Source organism: Lissotriton vulgaris, chromosome 10 (genome assembly GCF_964263255.1).
Source record: "Lissotriton vulgaris chromosome 10, aLisVul1.2, whole genome shotgun sequence".
Classification (NCBI taxonomy): Eukaryota; Metazoa; Chordata; class Amphibia; order Caudata; family Salamandridae; genus Lissotriton; species Lissotriton vulgaris.
This window is the reverse complement of record NC_141698.1, coordinates 26492483-26513423: the sequence shown is the minus strand read 5'-3', so window position 1 is coordinate 26513423 and position 20941 is coordinate 26492483. Positions and strand designations below refer to the sequence as shown.

Below are 20941 nucleotides of genomic sequence, written 5' to 3'. Positions count from 1 at the left end.
CTCTATTCTTTTCTAGAACGTTCGATAAGTGTGTGAGAAATGTTTTACCAGTGCACGATAAGGCAATGTGTCAATACAAATGCTGGGGAGGAAAGGTGGCTCAGGTGGGAGGTGTGCGGAGAGAGCCGACACCATTAATGTCTATGGTCTGCTAGAGGAGTTTCATCTAGAAACATGTCAGTTCATAGGGTGTGAGACACGAGACGCCAATGTAGCATGTGCATGTAGTTATCTAGAGAGCGTGAACCTAACTACAGAGCAATGGAGAACTGAAAAAGGGCGAGAACCCCCAAAATGTGATTCAGGATTGTTTGCGGCCTGCAATAGGCTAAGGCTGTCCAGAATAAGCAAGACTATCAAGGTTGAAGGTCAGGGGTGCTGGTCATGCCAAAGTTACACATGCCTGAGGAAGTTGTGAAACTGAATCTATGAAGACTTCAGCCATTCACACATCTGGACTCATCCCGTCCAAGCGAAGGCCATGGTAAAAAACTAAAAACTAATCTGAACTTCTTTCAGGTCTATCAAAGTTTCTTCAGGGGTGGATTGCCTCATGACAGCTGGATCGTCCAGAGGGCGGTCTTTACAGAACATCTTCCCACCTACTACCAAATATTTTTATCCGTTTTCTACCGGGACAGCTGAGGGGCAACAGAAAAAAGTAAACACGATTTAAATCAGAAAGCGGCAGAGCGGACTCCAGGACATATTGTTTCTGCTCCTCTGTTAATTCTTTCTAATTGCTTATCAAGGCAGGTAACTTCACAGCTCCTGTAACAGGGACATAGTCTTACCTCAAATTGAAAACCACCTCAGTACCCCTACACTAGCTCTGTGACAGAGATAAACATGCATATTCGCAAGGTAAAAATAGAGTGATCTGGTGCCGTGGTCTGCTACAAAAAGTAATTGTCCTGTAAGTCCACAAACTAACAATGCCCAAATGGCAGCCTTGCATAGTTCTAAGAGCGAGATTCTCAGTAGATGCGTAGGAACTGGTTTCACTAATGGGCTGAGTGTCAACACCACATAGCAAAGGTTTCTTACTACAATTAAGCAAAATCCTGTGCTTATTCGGAACATATTTCCCAGGCTTACTAGAAGTAGCACATGTTACAATTCTCTGATGACATTATACATTTTTCCAATTATTTACGCTTTCAATAAAAAAAAAAAAATCTTATCTGGATTTTTTGATGGTTTAGTTTTTTTACGATTTTGTATGTAACATTCCTTTAAAATATTTTATTGCTTTTGACCTAATGATTGGGATAACATTCAGACACCTGTGGCTTTGCATGCCCCAAAGTAAAATATGTATTAAATAACATACTTCCTAAAGATATCCGATACAAAGGATATTTCTTTTGGCTGTGGTAGCCATTATGATGCGTTCATTTAGCCGTGCCCCCCATTCCCACTGATCACTCTTGTAATTTAACCTTTATAAACAATTTTTTAAACTTCAAACTCTTTCTGAACACAATCTCCAATTTGAAGCTTCTTTGAACAGAAGTATTTCCTTTTAGAGCAGAGTCAGAGCCAGAATAGCTTCTCTTGTGAGCCCTCCGTGGGAAGGGTGAAGCGGACACTGGCGGGGTCCACATTGGCTGAGGAGATGCTCTAAGAAAACTATTTAGACTCTCAGGTAGAGAGGCCTTGAAGGGAAGGCACTGCAGCTAAATTCATGAACATTTCATTTCTGCTCAGAAAGAACTACCCAAATCAGAATAAGAATCTTGAATGGTAAAATGCTTGTTGACTAGGACGGCAGGGCCCAAAAGAATATAAGATGAGGACCCTAGTCTAAGGGACTTCCAAAGGTTGTCCTATTCAGGGAGAGAGTGACCTCAAGCCCAACAAGCACTCCTCCGCTACCATCCAGAAAGAACATACCACATTGCAGGAGACCAAAGATACGCGCAGGAGACCAAAGATACGCGCAGGAGACCAAAGATGCGCGCAGGAGACCAAAGATGCGCGCAGGAGACCAAAGATGCGCGCAGGAGACCAAAGATACGCGCAGGAGACCAAAGATACGCGCAGGAGACCAAAGATACGCGCAGGAGACCAAAGATACGCGCAGGAGACCAAAGACACGCGCAGGAGACCAAAGATACGTGCAGGAGACCAAAGATACGCGCAGGTGGCCCATTCAGTTCAATTCCTCAGATTTGAGAGCACAGCTTTCAGAAATCCAACAGTGTCAGACACTGTTATTGTGGAAGTTGTGCTAGACAGAACTTTGACCCTCATGGTGTTCTTCAAGTTGGGCACAAGCTTTGCTTTGGCTTCTACTTTGGTGACCTACAAAATATGGATGAGGCTTTTCGAGTCTGCGGCCATGGAGATGCTCTTCATGGCACTGCAGGATTTACTTGAAGCACCTTACTTTTAATGTCCATCTTGTAATACTAAAGAAGCGGTCGTTCTGACCTCACGCCTTGTGGGACGTTTATCCGATTGGATATAGAGTAGGCCTGATTCCAGGTACTGGTTAGCACATAGGTACTTGATGTAGACGGATATCCTGTCTTTCCTTTTTTGCGCTGTTTATCAGGCATGGCTAGAAACAAACAGGAACAAAGGACTGTGTATCTACTGTGAAACCTCAAAATATGTAGGTTTAAAAACATCAGCAAATTTGTCAGACTGCAAGAGGTGATGCTGAAGGCAGCAAACAGGGTCCTTGGAAAAGTATTATAAGTGTGTGTTCGATTCCTGAGCAGCGACTGGAAAGTCTGGCCTTCCAGTCAGATGTTAAGGAGGGAAAAGAGGTTTTGTTCATAATGTGGGAAAAGAAAAGCAGATCAGGAGTGACGTCACTGACTGAAATGCACAGGCGAGGTCTTCAAGAAACACTAGATTGGAAAAAAGTTCTTTTTTCCAGCAAAAATATTATTTTTTGTGCCCTCTTCTACACATTCCTCTTCATTATTCTTTGCTTTGGACATAAAATGTCTCCTCTTTTAGCTGTGAAACATACCTGGAGTGTTCCCAAAGCTTGAACTATATAACTTCGGATAAAAAGAAAATGCACTGTCGGGTCTATTTTTTTACCATGGCCTTCTTCAGGTGGGGAAAGATTAAGAAGCGTTTACTCCATTGGCTGATATTAACAGTGTCCGTGTGTGGTGTGGGGAAGCAAGACAGACTCCATTAAAGTGCAGGCTACCAGTGGCATGCGACACAGGGACCCTTTGAAGTGTGCACCCACTGACGGGGGAATGAGGGAGACTTCCTTAAGTGGGTGAGTGCAGCTAACACGGAAAATGAAGGAAACCCCAGTGAGCGAAAAGTACACCATCAGTTGAGTGAAGGACCAGTGAGAAGTCTTGAAGTGTAGAAGTGCAGCAACATGGTACATTTGGGAGACCCCACGGATTCACCAGTGGCACATGGACAAAAGACTCCATCGAAGTGCACAACACTAAGGAAGTGGAAACAAAGTGGACTCCAGTGACGTGCACAAAGCCAATGGTGTGAAACAAGGGACACTCAGTTGAAGTGCAGGGTACCAGTGGGGAATGCAGAATACTGCACCAAAGTGCACAAAAACGCCATTGTGTAGAATGACGGGTACTCCGTTGAGATGCATTACGCCACTCATGCAAGAGTAAGGAAGACTACTGGAATACAATGATGTGTGGAGTGTGGGACACTGATGAAATTCACACCACCAGGGACATGGGACCAGTAAAGTACAGGACACCACTAAAACGTATACCACCAGTGATTTGCAAACTGAACAGTTGCTTCATGTACGTGTATGACAACATTGTCATGTACAGCAGTAGCGACAACACTAAAGTGCATAACACCAATCATGTCGGAATGAAGCGTAATTGAAGTGTAGAATAGCAGTGACTCGTATAACGTGACAGAATCCAATAAGTTTACACCACCAGTGATGTAGGGGAACTACGGAGATGCCATTGAAGTGTGCGGCACAAGGAGAGGCGCCAATACAAAAGTAACACTGGGAATGCAGCGGTTCTACAGCAAGAAACCCATCTACCCTTGAGACCCAATAGCCAGTAGAGCAGAGACGAGAGGTTGTGCAAAGGAGAAGCGGTGTTGGAGGTAGGACCAAGCGTGGGGTAAAGGGAATGGCTTTGGTTTAATAGAGCATTCCATACCTGCTGGCTAGCGGGGGCCCGTTGAAGCTCATGGAGTGAGACATGGGCGAGCTGGAGTAGTACTGGTCGTGCTGGCTGACGTCATGATAGCGCTGCTGATGCTGCGGCTGCTGTGGGAGCCTCCTGTCCAACGGAGGCCTGTGCCCCGAGGCATTGCGAATGTACCAGTCACGCAGCCCCTCCAGAGCCAGGGCTTTGTGCATTCTGCGGTCTGCAGGATCCGGGCCTGGGCACCTCTGCTGGCTTCTTGACCGCGGTGTGTAATGCGCCCTAGGGGTGGACGCCTCATGCTGCCAGTGCTGCTGGAACTGGGCTTCGGGTTCGATAGGCACATGAGGCCCACAGGACTTGGTGCGCGTGACTTTGGCTCGATGGGCTTCCGCTCGGCTCCTCAGACCAGGGCTGTCCATGTAGGCATAGGTGTGGGGAGCCCCGGGGTGAGCAGTAACAAAGTCCTGGTGGTTGGCAGAGTGCCCATCCCGGCGCGAGAAGTGACCAATCCCATCGGGCTCTGTCCAGACTCTCGCTTCAGACTCCGCCCACACTCTCCCATCTGATTCCATCCAAACCCTACCATTTGGTTCTGCCCAGAGCCTCCCATCAGGCTCCGCCCACGCGCGGGTCTGCTGCTTCCCCAAGTAGTAGTCCTGCAGGAGTTCTCCATAGATCTGCTTGTTTGGTTGGACCTGGGAGTTGTTGGTCCTGGGTGTCCGGGCAGTGCCGGGCCTTTCGTACTGGTAGTGGAGATGCTGGTGAGGGTCCGGGCTGGAGTATGCCGCAGTCTGGGTGGAGAAGCTCCTATCACTGGTCAGTGTCTCAGAGCTCTTGAAAGGAGGCTTAATGGAGGCATACAGCGGCTCGTTGGCATCAGATGATTCGCCTGCAGTCCGCTCAATCAGAGCCTCCGAGCTATTGCTGCGCCGACTCCTCGCTGTGTATAAGGCAGCTCGGTCACTGGGGAAGCCCATTTGGGAGTCCTGGCTGCCTGACCACTGGCGGTTCTGCAGGCCCACGCCTTCCGGCCTGAAATGGAAAAATTACGACAGTCAAATTGTGGCCTAGCAATGTGTAGCTGACAGTAGTTTTTTTTTACTTAGTCAATAAAAACCATAACAGTATAAATATAGTCAAAGAAAAAATTGCATAATAGCCGATAAGCTAAAAAGGATACGTGATATGAAAATATGTTACTTAAGATAATTCCTTAGCCATGTGGTATTAAATTTCATATGATGTCAAATATGTTACAATCATACCGTGCCCACTGCTATCAGTTGTATGTATGGTCAGGTTCCTTGCATTAATAGACTGCCCACTACTCTTGTCCCCCAGCGTGCCCTGAGCGCGTTCTCACACGTTTGTGCAGACGGCTTCGTAATGTAAAAGGCAAGAGCAGTAAAAGGCATCATAAGATGCTCTGTGCAAATATTTGTACAGTAAAATGTAACCCCAACATCTCTGGCTAAAAGAACTCTAGCATAATGAGTTGTTGAGTCAAGTGGTTTGTGCAAATATCCCTAAAATACATTGTGTCCTAACAGCCAAGACACTTTGGGTATGTTCAGCAAGATAAACTGTTGCATACATGTAGATATTACAAGTGGCGTGGTCATGGGGTGTCGTTGGTGGCCATATGACACAGCGCACCAATTCTGCGCCGTTTACTGGAAGGATTAGCTTGAGAAAAGTAGAGCGCAAATGCCTTGCGGTGTGTAGTGCAAAACCAGAGTTAGTTGCTTCGCCCTCTGATGCCACTTTATTCAATTTATTTGAAAAAATAAAATGCAGTTCTGTTCTACCATCCGCCAGAGCACGTGAGAATAGAAACCACAGCACTGGGAGAGGGTTGGCCCAGTACTCTTCCCATGCGCCCTTCAAAAGACCCACTTGTTCATTTGAGACTTTATTCTCTACTTTCAAAGTACTCGCCACAATGTGGTTAAATTTCATAAGATATTCACATAACCTACGTATGCATTTGAAAGATCCCCTCCGCAGTGGGATAGTATCCAGTCTCGCCCTCGCCCTCCCAGACACCTTTAATAACTCCAAGACTAGTCTTGGTTCTCCATGGGCAGACGCCAAAACATCCTGATTGTCAAAGAAAGACTCACCTTGACGAGACAGTCGTAGAATCGCACTGCTCAACTAAAGGTCTGCTCTCCAAAACAACTCTAACCACTCAACCTGAATTCTGAGGGCCAGGGAGGATGGAGTGGTCACCGGAGACTTGGCACAATGAGGTTTGCGTACAAAATGTCTACAGAGATTAGCGGAGTGAGGCCTCTATACACAGAGTTAACAGATACTCGGCCCAGTAAGGACTTCCTACATAACGTTGAGGTATCCTCTGCCAACGAATTAGAAGATCTTAAACAACCACCCTGTTAGAGGAAGGGGAGACATGACCTTTCATTTCCTCCAAACCCTTGTCTGCAAACTCATGGACACCTTGGATTATGGATCCTTCCAACACCTGCTGGAACATTGCATTGCCAGCCGACTACATCTTTCAATACTATCCTCACTTACCGCTCGTCCAAAGTGCGGACAATGCACTTTCACAGTAGACCGCATCCATTTTGCAAAATATCTATATTTTTCAACTCTACTGATTGAAGTGACTGCTTCTCCAGAAAATAGGTCCTTGGTATGAGCAACTGCAAAGGATATAGAGGAACGTGTCTCTCATCTCGTAACCTCGATTCTCCTCGACTCCAAATTATCACCCGCTTCCTGCGACAGCCCATGCCCTCCCCAACATCCAATTTACCAAAGAAAGCAGCACTGAGCCCCACTCAACATTGGCATCAAGGCTCTTATCCCTTGGTCTAAAATAAACTTAGGATCTCACCTGCCAACTTTCAAGGATTCTGCAGCATCCCCAAAGCTACATAATTCACCCAAAGACCAGGCGCGCTCCTACCAGACGCCCCACTCCAATGAACCTAAACCAGCTAAATCAACAGCCAAGCAGTAGTCTGCTGTGGACCTTTGTAATATGGACCTGAGAGGAGGAACGCAGGAAAGGTTTTGAGAGAAGGTTCAATTTTGCAGAGACTGAAAAAGTGCTGCGCAGTAACCGAGCTACAGAGATCCAAATCCTCTGTGCCAAGAAAAGCAGAGAACTGGTAACGCGTGAAATGCACTAGAGGAAAATAATCATATTTTACACGTAACCAAGGAGCTCCCCTCAGGCAACTGCCCACCTCTATCTCAGACTCCTCACAAACTCTCTCCGAGGTTAGTCATGGACAAAACAGACTCTCTACATAGCCTTGAATAGAAACCACTACAGGATCAGATTTCCACAGATCTCTTTAGGTTCTTGCAACACCTCTGCACCTCAAACAAGCCACCTACCACCATGAGGTGTGGACTGGGAAAATCCTGCCCTCCCGGAAACAGATGTTACCATCAATAACCACCTCTGACACAGAGGCACCCAAAATGGGTATTATGGCTTATGCCACCTCACTCATCAAAGTTGTCCATAATCTTCAATGAAGGGCCTATCAAACCCAAACATGCATTCACAGCCTTCTCTTAAGAAATGCAGGGATCCAGACTAACTGTAGGCCTATCTGAGGCCGGCCTTAGTCACTCGCCTCCTTTCCTTGCACCTGTCCAGGAACCCCATCCTCAGCAAGTTTCACCCCAGCCTACATCCAGACTATAGGTTCCCAGACATCTGTGCTGAACTAAACACGGCATCCTGCTAGGGACGGAGCGAAAACCTACATCCCAATACTGCTCAGTCTCTCTGTGGCCTTCGAGTAGTTTTCTCCAACTGAATGCGGCCAAGACCGAAATCCCGTTTGGCTCGGCCCAAGATTCTTGATCCCCGACGTGGTGGCCTGAAGTGTTAGGCCCTGTCCCTTCTCCCACTACAGTGGCTGAAATTCTTGGGGTCAGTTTGGATGTTTTGTTTTCAATGAAGGATCAATTATGACTACTGCATGGACCTGCTACCATACCCTGAGCCTTCTGCGTAGAGTGTTCCCGTGGCTGCCTCTTTCTGAACGCAGAACTTTGATTCAAGCTTTGACCAGAGAGGGTGAAGTGTGGCGCCGCGGCCAGGGTGACTGACTCCGGAATCTGGGGATCACGGTTCGATCCCCGGCACCGGCAGCAGATTAGCCCAGCACCACGCGACTCTGGGCGATAGCGTGCTTAATCTTCCCGACTGCCCCCAGCGTCTAGAGACCCTAACGGGTGATTGTTTGCGCTTTACAAATGTGGATTATATTATTATTATTATTATCATTGGTCACTTGGATTATTGTAATGCTCTACTGACATCGGCCAATGAATCACTTCTCAGTAGATTACAGATCGTACAGAGCGCTGAGGCACGCCTGGCTCTTAAAAAGCCTCCACGCACCTCCCAAGGGCCACTGTTACAACAACTCCACTGGCTCCCTATCCGACAGAGAATTAAATATAAGCTCTGCTCGGTTGTCTCGCACACAAAGCTCTTGATGGCACAAGCCCTAGCTACCTTGCAGACAAGTTTAAAATCTATTGCCCGAATCAAAGACTCAGATCGGAAGGGAAAGGTTTGTTAGTGGTCCCCCGCTACAGGAAAATACGAACAGAAGGCAAAACAGTGGTCTACCTTGCCCCGAAATACTAGAACTCTCTGCCGGAGGACCTGCGCAAATTACCCAGTTTTCTTTCGCTTTAGGAAACTCCTGAAGACTGAATTATTCCGGGATTGATCTGTGTCTGCCTTACACCTTCTCCATGGCAGCGCGGAGATACCCCTGCGGGGGTGATTCCAGCGCTTTACAAATCTCGTAAATACATACAGTTCACTTCATCCTAAATGGTCACCCCCAACTGGACAAATTCTCCTCCTCCTTATCAAAGACCATCAAAATTTCATGCCCGTATGACCGAACATGTACAATGTGCATTTAAGCCTATAGGTCCACATCCTAGCTGCCTCCAAGAATGGCTTCACATGTAGCTGACGACACCCAGATCAACCCAGTGACTAAGGAAGGTCTGACGGCTGGCTACAAATACAAACCTGCTGGTCTCAGATCCAGTAATCAATACATCAGAACAAGCTCTGCTTTGCGGCACCCAAACTAAGGTTTGAAATCTTGGATCAGAAAGCTGAACCAAAACAACACATTGTCTAAAACACTTCAAATCCGTGTGTTCAACATGAGCCCATTCCATCACTTTTCTTGAAGCGTCCTACTGTCATTAACCACGACACACAGGCCAAAGGACCCATCACCGTGGTGGCAATGACGTGCATGGACCTTTACAACCTTGGCCCCAGGCCAACGCATTTTGCAATCAACAAAGAGCACAGAAGCGAATGACATGCACCATCTCTGGGCTACAGCATCTGCGCCATATTACATCTGCCGTGATAACCTTAAACCGGCTTCTAGTGTTGAAAACAGGAGTTTAACGCACACTGCACTGTGCAAAAGATGCTTCATGCGTGCAGCTGTGCCAGCCCAAAAACATTCACACTTTACCAGCTTTGTAAATGCCTAAGCACATAGGCCACAATATAATAACTCTGCAGAAAACTAAGAAAAGGAGTTGGGAACAGAGCACTAAAGCCAAGGTTTTTTTTTGAATCAGTGGAATCTCCTCTGCCCACACCGCCGCCTTAAAAAAAATCCTTGGATTCCTTCAAAGGCTTAGAATGGTCCTATTCTCATCGAGAAATGGCCTTGCTTCCTCAGAGGGCCCAGAAGAAAGCTGATGATATAAGTAAGACTTTATAATTGCACAGACTCATCCTGGGGTACACACAGGCAACCGGTGGGATGCAGGGCTCCTACCTCAAGTGGTTTCCACTCAACGCATTCCTCGTCAGCACTGGGGTCGCAGGGACACTTCTCCCTTCGAAACTGGAAATGCTTCTTGGGAATGTCCTGGTCGGGCTGCAGGAAGTAGCAGAGAGTTAGAAGCGACATAGAGGAAGGAACTTTAGAGACCGCGAGAAATAACACATCACTGGCTTTAATACAAAGGTGGGTGGTCCAACCCGAGGTATGTTCATAGCATCTCTACTTGAGTTTTTGTTGTCATACACTAACCTTACCTGGGTTTTCGACCCTCCCCACCAAGCAGAATCCTTCGAACAACACGCTAACCTTAGCAGAGGCTACTGCGCAGCAGCCGTACCAGATCACGGGTTTGCTCAGAGACCCCTGCACAGCACCCTTCTACAGGCACAGACCTTCACCCAGTGTCGATGCTTGAATACCAGATAAGGAAGAGCTTCTCACCCAAACACAGCATCCCCGCTCCAAACACACCACCGTGCAATTGTGCACAAGCGCATGACTTCCCACAGTGAGTCTGCCCAAGTAAAAGCCTTCAAAGATCAACCAAACGTCAGTCCTCGCTTGCACCAAGTTAGGACAAGCATTGGCAAAACCAATAGATGTAGAATTAGCTGGCAGACTTTTGACTTTGTCAAAGCTTTTTCGGTTGGTTCATGGTTTTTGTACGACTTTATTTTTGAAGATCTGCGGTACCCTCACCAATATAAAATACGTACATAAAATCTACATTTTCTAAAAGCAACATTTGTTCGGCCCCATAAAGCGCACTTTGTTCTGGAGGTCTCTGGTAGTGAAGGGAACTACTTTGTGTGCGGATGTGCTCTTTGTGAAAGGGCAGAAAGCTGTCACTCACCGTTAAGTGAGGCAATGGCTGAAGGGGGCTGACCCACTGCCGTATGACGTATGCTGTAGAGCCCAGAAGGCAAATGTGAATGAGAAACCTACAGACCAATGGACGAAGAGGGCTCGCTGACCGCCCCTATAAGTTTATTACATATATATATATATATTTGTACTAAAAGCAAAGGGTCCTAGCTAACACCAGACCTAAAAAGCTGCACATTGCACACTAATCCGGAGTGAATTTGATATATATATATATATATATATATATATATATATATATATATATATATATATCCACTAGTATATGTTTGTATCTCTTCCTTGAGTGACTTTACAACTTGTACATTTGCTATTTTTCCCTCCTTTCACTCCACTTGTACATTTGATTGTTTTTTTTTCTCCGTTTGTATCTCTTATGTCATTCATGTAATTGAAAGTCCTTATTTATTTAACACAACTGGTTCTTTTGTAAAGCGCACAGACACCTTCGGGTAATGTTCGTGCTATATAAAATCGCATTAAACAAATAAATAAATAAATAAAACCAACAGCCACGGGCCTTAGTAGTGGCAGCGATACACCTCACAAATGCCCGATCCAATCCCCCTCCCTACAATCCGTGCCCTAACAGGGGCAGCTCTACGGCGCCTCTGCTCAAAGACAGGCCTTCATAAGCAAAGCTTTGCTGCTCCAAGACAGGCTATGGTTTCAGCATCACAGACCAAGCACAATCCGCCATTTATCACACCGGCTGAAAGAAAGCTCATGGTGCACCGCCCCTACTTAAAGAAAGCCAGGTGCACCGCATCACACTGGGGGAAGGAAAAGGTTCCTTGCCGGTAACAGCAGTTTCACGTTGATTACAGAGGTGCATGCTGTTTTATTCTGCCACCTAGCGGCCAGGCTCGGGTATTGCACGCGGTTCCTGTAAAACTCGAAGATAGAAAATGGCTGCTAGCTGCCGAGCACGAATGTCCATGACCCCGAAGTGCGCTATGCATCAGACACAGACGTCATCGTCGTGTGTTTCCCTGCTGCCTCCATTTCTGTTAGTGTGCGCAACCCTTCCATCGAACAAGAAGAGGGGCTGCTTGCTCCATAGCACAGGCATGTCACATGCTCTGCCTCTGCCTCAGGCTAGGGGGGTCTCTCTACTGCTGCATGGAACCCAGTGGTCGAAGTGGGGGGGAAAAGTAGGGGAACTGTGGGCGGAGTACAGGGGGCGGGAATAACCCGAGGTTTGGGTCAGTGGGCGGAGTCAGGTGTGGCCAGAAAGAGCAAATCATTCTATTTTTAAGTGTTTGTTTGGCATTTCACTGCTTAGTTGCAACTTATTATGTTAATTAATCCAACCAATGGATACACATGTATTTAAGGTTTAACGAGTTATTGACATTAAAACACATTCACAAATTGGGATTAGTTTCCTATCACAGAATGTCCCAAAATTCCTGAACAGCGACATTTTGTAGATGGTCGGGGTGAGTGATGGGACTGCAGGTTTTATTTTTCAAGGGGAGGAAGTTCCGAGGCAGATCCTAACCTTCTGGCTCTCAATACTGCTTCAGGAAGACAATGGAGGATAGGAGCGAAGAACTCTCGCTTCCTTGTGCCCATGTTTTGGACCCTCCTGTTCAAAGCCCGCGCCATTGCTTCCTGCTGTGAGAACCATCACTTTTCCAAGTTGCCCTGAGACGCACCCTTTGTGCAATGACATCGGAAAGACCAACTCAAACCAGTACAGAAACCTGGGACAGGGGATCCCACATCCCGCCTGGAAAAGGTGTATGAAAGGGAGATCGCACCACAAGTTGCTTAAAGAAGTATTCACCACACCAAGTTGTCATCGTGGGGCCTAGAGATATCGCCATCAACGACACGAGCCTAGTGCGGCCATCACAGGTGCCCACCCGAGATTAGTTCCTTTATATCCAGACCATAACTGCTCACAACTGCCATCTACAAAAGGACACTGTTCAGGAAGAACTAATCAGCCGCCCGCCTGAATCTGCCTCCTAGGCTGCTACTGCCAAAGGCGAGCAGCGGCCTGCATCACCCCCAAGGGCCACAACTACTGTAGATGAACCCACACCTCCGTGGACTAGGCGCGTGACCACTAACAAGCCTGCCGAACACTTTGCCTAGCTTTTGTGACCCTTCAGGGGTCTAGACCACCACCTCTGGTCTCCCGCTCGGCACCAAAGTTCAAGAGTGGGAAGAGGCCGATGGCACCGACCCACGCCTGGTTTTTACCAGAGTCACTGAGAAGGTGACGTGGTTCTCTTTCTGCACGAACTGAGAGACCATGCCTGACCAAAAGCAGATGAAAACTGTTGCTGCCAACACCAACCTTTGCCAGCATGGACTTATTGGGGCAAAACACAACTGAATGGACTCCAGGGCCAGTCTTTGGGGTAATTACTAGTGAGCTGCTCCTGTGTTAGTGTATGCCTGTCCCCCGATCTTTGCCCAAATCACAAGAAAGATCAGGGGTGTGGGGAGGAAGTAGGCACCAAAGTGATATTTACATTTGATTAGATCCCATAGGGGTATACAATGCTAGAACTGAACTGACTTTGGACTATTTAGTATTTAGTAACACTTTGTGATTAACGTAGCTTATTTAACTTAAAAGGCCAACACTGGGCTGCACAATCATTTTTGCATGCTGGTTGACTCTGGAGTTCTGAGCACCGGCCCCTCACACTACCTTCCTCAGAAGCTTGCGAATGCTTGTTCTATCCCTCGACAGGTCTGTCCTTCCCTTCTGTACCCTTCAAGTTTAATACTTCGGCCACTGAGCGCTTTAAGAGACAATGACTTGACATGAACCCATCTGGGGCACTATCCTGAGAGTCAAGTTCAGAAAGGGCTGTACTTGCCACAGCTTGCACAGCCATAGTAGGACGACCCCAGGACACAAGGGGCACACTACTCCAATCCTCATTCTTGTGGCCTAGTAACCAGTCTCTTACGTGCCTTCCCCCCGAACGGGGTCTGACGCATTGTATGTATCTATCCTACATGTCAGAGTGAACCACAACATATGAATCATGCTTTAGTTCTTTGCCACGAGCTCTGTACCCGATTAGCTTTGGTCTCTATTATGCCCCATCGATCTGTTCTGACTTTTTTGTTTTAAAAAGGTTTTAACCACTTTTATCATCATTACAGTAATTATTTTTTTTAACTTTTATTATTGTTGATGTTTATTGTGGTATCTTTCAAGACTTCCACAGAAGGTCAGCAACTATTACAATGATAAAACTGGGTTCTAAAATGTGGGTGAGCGAATCTCTTGTACAAATGTCTGAGCAGCTCCTATCCTGCTGCCTGCCCAGCATCGTTAACTTTGGATACTGTCAGGTGTGACTTTCGCATTATTCATTTTTTTACTTGTGCAGAGATCCAGCGGATGCCAGCACAGGTAAGCGCGGTGGGCGGGGTAGGGTGGGGGAGTCAACAGTCGACAAAATAGGTATCATTACATAAATAATACCTATTCCGTCTGTCGACTTCCCCTCGCCCCACCGCGCTTACTTGTGCCGGCTGCAGACATCTAGGCCGGGTGCGGCAATTTTTTAAAAGTTGTGTATCACTCGTTGATATGAGTCCCATTTGTGCGTGCCGTACAGACCTCGACTTAGCAGGTTTCTGAGGATGTGTCCCACTCCAAGGACGTGAGCTGTCAGTAGAAGAATGTTTGTCTCTAGCGCCCAACCCTGGATCACATAGGCTTCCCCTCACAGCTGTGGGGTGCATGTATTCCTCTTTGGCACCTACTGTCGGACTGCGGTATTGTTTGCCTTAATTTCAGAACCCTTTTCTGGTTCGACCCCAATATGGTATATTTGGGCCAGTTGTACCAATTGCTTTGGGGCTGGTGGCATCTCAGTCTGCCGGGTCTTTTTTTTCAAATGTTTATGGAGCACTGAGCTTTGCCACTGAACAAGGATTTTGAGGTCTGTGTTCTGTTTCATATTCTTTTAATGGGTGACTGGGAACAGCTGTGAACATGTTGGTGAAGTGCTTTCAATGGCTCTCACTGCCTTGAGCATGGAGTTGATATGTTTATTGAGATCTTTAAATTACAGAAAAAAATAATCTGGAGATGGCGACTGGATTGGTCGACGGCCACCAACACTAGATGGCAGAATAATGCATAGCATGTTAATCAAGAAAAGATTTACGTGGGAAAAATTACTTATGACCTGAACAGTCATTTGCACCATGTTTCAAACCCCCCCCCCCCCCCACCCCAAAAAAAATATTTCTGCAGGTCAGGTCTCAATCTGTAGTGACTGGAGAATGCGTGCTAAATTGTGCAGTGGTGTCCCATCCAGAAGGTTCTCATGATCCACCCTTTTTAGGTCTCGCCTAGAGACGCAGCACATGCACTGATCACCTTGGCGAGACCCTATTGTTGTCGGTTTGGTGGGCAATGGGGGACAGTATATGTGCACGCTTTCAAGACAGGACATGTGCACGCGCACATCTGTCTAACAGTTTAGCTGAAGACACAGCAGATGTGCGCGTACAACTTAAACAAGATGTGCACGCGTATGGCTCTGCTCGGTTGCTTCCTCTCTCCATACGCAGGACAAAACATATGCATGCGCTCTGCTCCCTCTCTTTGTACGCAGGACAAAACTTATGCACGTGCTCTGCTAAAACATATGCACACGCTGTGCTTTTGTTCTTAAGGACAAAACATAGGCATGCGCCTTGCTTTTGTTCTTCAGGACAAAACATAGGCATGTGCCTTGCTTTCGTTGCCCCACAGTATTTATTTTAGCTTTTTTACTCCGTTTTTTTTCTCCCTCCATCAGGCCCCTTCTACTTTTGTGATACCCCTCCTTACCACAACAATACATGCCCCCACATATGCAGATTTAATTAGTCACGTGTGGTTAGAACACATTAAATTAACACTGCAAGCTTCGGTAGGATGACGTCACAAGAAAAGGCAAGCACGTCCTGTGATTCTGGACAAATCGGTTAATCGCTCCGTGACTAATGTGTTGTTGTGTAATGTGACTGGTGTTTATGTAAAACGCTCCAATACATTCTGGCCGAGTTAGCGCTATATAAACAAGAATTTGCAATGCAATAGGTCTCGCATTTTCGAAACTTTGATCTATTGGTATTGTAAATGACAATGCCTTTTATTATTGCAGTTTTTTTAAACCTAAATAAAAACGGCATTGTCATTTACAATGCGAATAGCTAAAAATCTCCCAAATGTGAGACCTATTGCATTGCAAATGCTTGTTTAAGGATTTCATGATTTGTGCCTTAACAATGATTATATTGGCTCAGTTGCTCAGCCCTTGCGACTAGTAGCCTCTCAGCTACTTTGGATGAGGGACAGGGTAATCTCCTGCAGTTTGGCACTGGGTACCAACTGGATGCATCAGGTGGTGTACGCCCGCACCTTAAATACAGTCCTCTGTCTCCAAGACAGTGGCACCTGGTAAAGAGAGTCATCTTTTGAAATTCTGGAACCCATTCGTGGCTTTCATCAGTCTGGTGCTGAAGGCTGTCTTGGCGCCCAGAAAAGGTTTTTTTTTTCTAATACTCACTGTAAGACTACGGAGAAACAATAACGCAGTTGTTCTTCTAGACACCTCCAGACATCAAAGAAAATAAACCCCCTTTACCAGCCAAAACGCGTATATACTGGCACACATGCAAAATACAAGTGTGTCTAGGAAACCACCGCAAACATTGTGCAAACACTTGAAGGGCTCAATTTATTAATCAGGGACACTGCACAGATGAGGTTTCCCACCTACCATACAGTGCAGAGGTTTGTCGTGCTTTCTGTATGTTGGAATACATAAAAGAACTAATTAAGAGTTAATGGTAATCATGCAAGTGTCTTTATAAAGAAAAAAGTGGGACAGCTTGGAAGTAGTCAGTTTGAACCTCAGCATTCTTATACGTGTCTTCAGAGGGCTGGGATCTAGGTCTGGCCGTTACTTCTTCCAGCAGCAGCAGAAGGGGGGGATGCTCTTGTTTTTAGGTGGTTAAGTGCTTGTTTGCAAATTAAGTTCTATATAGTAGCTGTGGGTTGGGTGTAGCACCCACGTAACTGCAGGTATTCTGCGCCACATATGTGAAGAGCCCCAATCTGACAGCGACTGGAAGGCTGTAGCCGCAGGAGGTGCAATATGTAGCGTCCATCATTACTTATACTGGGTAAGGCCCCCTCGTGTTGCATCCGTCTCTCGTTCTGAACCTGAAATCTCATGGTCCTCTTTTTGGTGCCCCTATTCTGGTTAGACACCGATGTGGGAGATGTGGGTCAGTGGCACCGATTGGTGCGAGGCATCGATGTGGTTCCGCAGCCTCAAGGTGGGTTTTTTCCATTGTTTTTCGAGTACCCTAGTTTTTGCCACTGAACGCGGACCTCAGTGATCTGCGTTTGTGTCTCTATGTTCTTTTAATGGGTGACCGGGAACAGCAGATCTCCCTTATGCTATTGTCTTTAGCTCCATAACCGTGGCGCAAATTCCACCGCAGGAGTTCTATTGAGTGGGCGGGGCCGCATCGGCCAACGGACGTGCACAGCACTACCGAGGTAGTGCTCGCGACGGCCGTTGGCTGACACGTGCACGCAAGGGGTTAAAGATTCAGGGGCTTATTTACAAGCCCCTTGCGCCGCTGGTGCGTCACTCTTAATATGGGAAATATTGACGTACTGACAGCACAAGGGGCTTGTAAATGAGGCCCTCAGTCTTTTTGGTTACAGAACTTCATTTCAGAGTGCGGGTGTTGGGGGGGGGGTTGAAAGCATGGGAGATTCCAGGTTGTGCCACTATTGAGCACCAAAAACTCCCATTACTGAACTCTGACCCAATTTACCATGACAAAGGATGCTCCGTCAGTGGTGTAACAGACAATGATGCCCCCTGCAAAATGTGATGAGGGATCCGTCATCTTCCAGAGCGCACATATATTCATTGGTCTGGGGCTCAATGGGGTCCCCCTGAAGGGTTTGGGACCCTCTATGCTGCAGGTGGCCTGCTCCAGAAAACAGAGTGCCTTTCCAGAGCGTTTACCTATTTCCTTAGTCCGAGCCCTTGCACGCATGCTGCAAGGCATGTAGGGGCATGGCATTGGGGGAGTGGTGGGGGCATCAACCCAAACAAGGTACCCTGCCCCAGCATTTCGGGGGCCTCAGTTATGCTTCTGTGCTCCGTGCTTTGGTTCTTGAGTTTTAAAGTTCTTTGGGCTAATATCAGTCCGCGTCCTCCACATGCTGCCCCGGTGGGTAAGTTTGCATGGAAGCAGCGTGGCCTCAGATTACATTAGAGACTGGATTCCAATGGGTGCACACCATCTCTGGGAGCTGAAAATGTGACAAGCCTCAGATTCGACACATTCTCCTTCATGGTCATATGGTCTTTTGCTCATCAAGAGTCTACCCCTCAACAGATTTGGGTTAGTGCTCGCTCCAACCCTCGTTTCTCTTCGATCTCTCCTTGTGCGGTGACCCTACATTCACTTCCAACAGCACAGACCTCATCGGCACTCCCAAGATAGATGCTGCATTTTTACATCCCCCAAAATAAAAAAAGATACAATGCAACTTTTGGACCCAATCCCTGCATGGTGGGAGAGTGTGAATGTGTAATGGAGTCACACTGGAAATATAGAGTGTTATGGAGCCTGTGTGTCCAGAGTTTACGGATGCTGTAATCTTCCCCCTAAGGGCACCCCCAGAAGCTCCCACCCTTGGTCACCATCTTCAGATTCTTTTTTTCCGCATTTTATAGAACTCCATAAACATATCAACCCCATGCTCAAGGCAGTAAGAGAGCCATTGCAAGCACTTCACCAGCATGTTTACAAATGCTCAGTCACCCATTAAAAGAACACGAAACCTAAAAACAGATCCCTCTTCAGTGGCAACGCTCAGGTACAACTGACCCAAATATACCCTATAACAGGGTCGAACCAGAAAACGGTTGCAAAATGAAGGCAAACAATACCACAGTGCCTCCTATTCTTGCCCCAAGGCAGAGCCTTTGCCCCTCATTAATGTGGCTGGTGTTTGGGTGCTCCTGTGGCAGCTCCTGTGAGGACACCTGTGATGTCCATGCCCCTGGTGCGCCTCTTACCTCGTGGGACTGGCCACGGAGTTGCGCCGATTCTTCATCTCACAGTAGATCTCGGCCGGGGAGAACTTGTAGCCCGGCCTCCGGTCAGGGCTGCTGGACACCGCTCGCATGTGGTCTCGGCCCCGCGGCGGGGAGGGTCGGTCGGGAAGCAGGTGGGGCTTGGCCCCGGAGAAGCCTTGCAACTCATCTGGAGATAGGGAATAAAAGCACAGCAAATAGTAAGAACACAGGAAAGAGGCAAAAACTCAAGATGAAATCAAGCCTGACCAGCCCAGGTCACTGAAGTCAACAAGGCCAGGATAGTCTAAGCCGGGCAGAGGGTAGTAAGGGAGAGCGCGTGCCCGAGCACCCATCACTGGCTGCCAAGGTGGCCCTTCCAAACCACAGCCCCAGATCCCTCCACAGGTCTGTCTTCCCTTCTGTACCCTTCAGGTTCAATACCTTGGCCTCTTAGTGCCTGAAGAGACAATGACTTGATGTTAACCCATTTGGTGCACAACTTAAGTCCACCGTGGTCTCCGTGGGATGGAAGCTCTGGTCAGAAGCGGGTTAGTGTCCGAAGGCACCAGGTTTAGGGTTATCTGTGTCCACTTTCCAGAGTATTCACCTTAGTTAGGAGTGAGTAAGAGAGCTTGATGAGTTCTATAGGCTGCTCAGTGGGTGACAGCAAATATCAAATCCTGTGGTCTGTGTAAAGTGTGTCTGTAGCAGGACTCGAGGTAGCAGGCGAGGTAGTGGAGGTCTATGTGGCTCTGAAAAAAGGCTCTTCAGGCCATAATATACAGGCCTTTAGCTAGAAGTGGTACAGTTCACAGCAAAGTCCTGGCAGTGGCGTCACACAGCATCAAGTGCTGCCTCCTGCAGGTTCAAGATCACAGGTTCTACAGTCTGTAGAATGTGTTACACCTGTGGGGCTGGGTGACAAATCTACTAAACCAGGGCTGGGGGTGCTGTACAGACGCTTAGACGCATGCACACATTCTGAAAAAGACTTCACACCAATTTCTGCAATTGTAGACACTTGGGTTTCATTGGATTACATTTTTTCCGGGCCACGTGTTTACCCAACCAGGATTTAAATGTGAGGGTATTGATTGCAAAGCAAACAAATTTGACACTGTGCCTCTCCTTCTCCCTCTCTTCAGGTCACCTCCTCAGTTTGGTGTTTGATTTGTGACATCACCACCAGTGCATCTGCAACACAGCCTGGAATAAGTAATGAGGATTTTCCTGTCGCTGCTAAATAACAAAGGCAGACAGAGCTGTGCCATGTGTTACAAGAGGTAGAAATTCACCATTGCGGATGCGGTGCCAAGTGACGCAGTCCACCATCCTCACACAAGGCCAGACCCATACTATCGGTGTGGGCACAGGCTCAACTAATATGATCTCAACATTGGTGGGCCGAGGTACATCGATTGCTGAGTGCCCCCCCCCACAAATCTTGTAACACACGTGTCGGAGATCGGTGTGGTGTGATCTTGGAAACTCACCGTTTTCATGGCTGGCGGATTCAGACAGGGAGCTGCTCTCCGAGTGGAGCGAATCATCTGCAAAAATAAAAAGAGCACAAGACGTTATTTGATTCCAGAAGCATGAAAATCTCAAAACCTATGTATGGATGAGTCGTCACCTGCCATCCTCTGAAACATCATGCTTAACTAGCGACAGGCAGGGTCGTCTCTGCTCTATACCCACAAGCCGCATGCCTACGACCTAGCAGCCGCCTTCGGAGGTGGACCAGTTGAGATAGAGTTTGAGACGACACAACAGCAAGCCAGATGACAGGACAGCGGCAGACAAACTACAGGCCAGTACACAAGCCAACAGTCTCTACAGTCCGAGATGTAACTCTCCTCCTACCCCATTGGCCTTCTATTGACAAACTCTGCATGTCTGTCACACAACTCCCTCTGCCCAGCCTCTACCAGCTTTTCCGGGCTTCAGATTGTGAGGGTATGTCCTAGATCCAACGCTGGCATTGTGTCAGACTGTGCTGGATACACAT

At 47.3% G+C, this 20941-nt stretch overlaps 1 protein-coding gene across 1 annotated transcript in view; it reads right to left on the bottom strand.

The window, feature by feature from the left end:
- CCDC120 (coiled-coil domain containing 120) overlaps positions 1–20941 on the bottom strand; it is a 172764-nt gene that overhangs the window by 2539 nt on the left and 149284 nt on the right. The window contains exons 8-11 of the mRNA XM_086940307.1: positions 20427–20483; positions 18934–19120; positions 9953–10054; positions 4140–5162 (exon numbers count right to left, since the gene is read on the bottom strand). Of these exons, the coding sequence (XP_086796433.1) occupies positions 4140–5162; positions 9953–10054; positions 18934–19120; positions 20427–20483 (1369 nt within the window). The remainder of the gene's footprint in view (positions 1–4139; positions 5163–9952; positions 10055–18933; positions 19121–20426; positions 20484–20941) is intronic.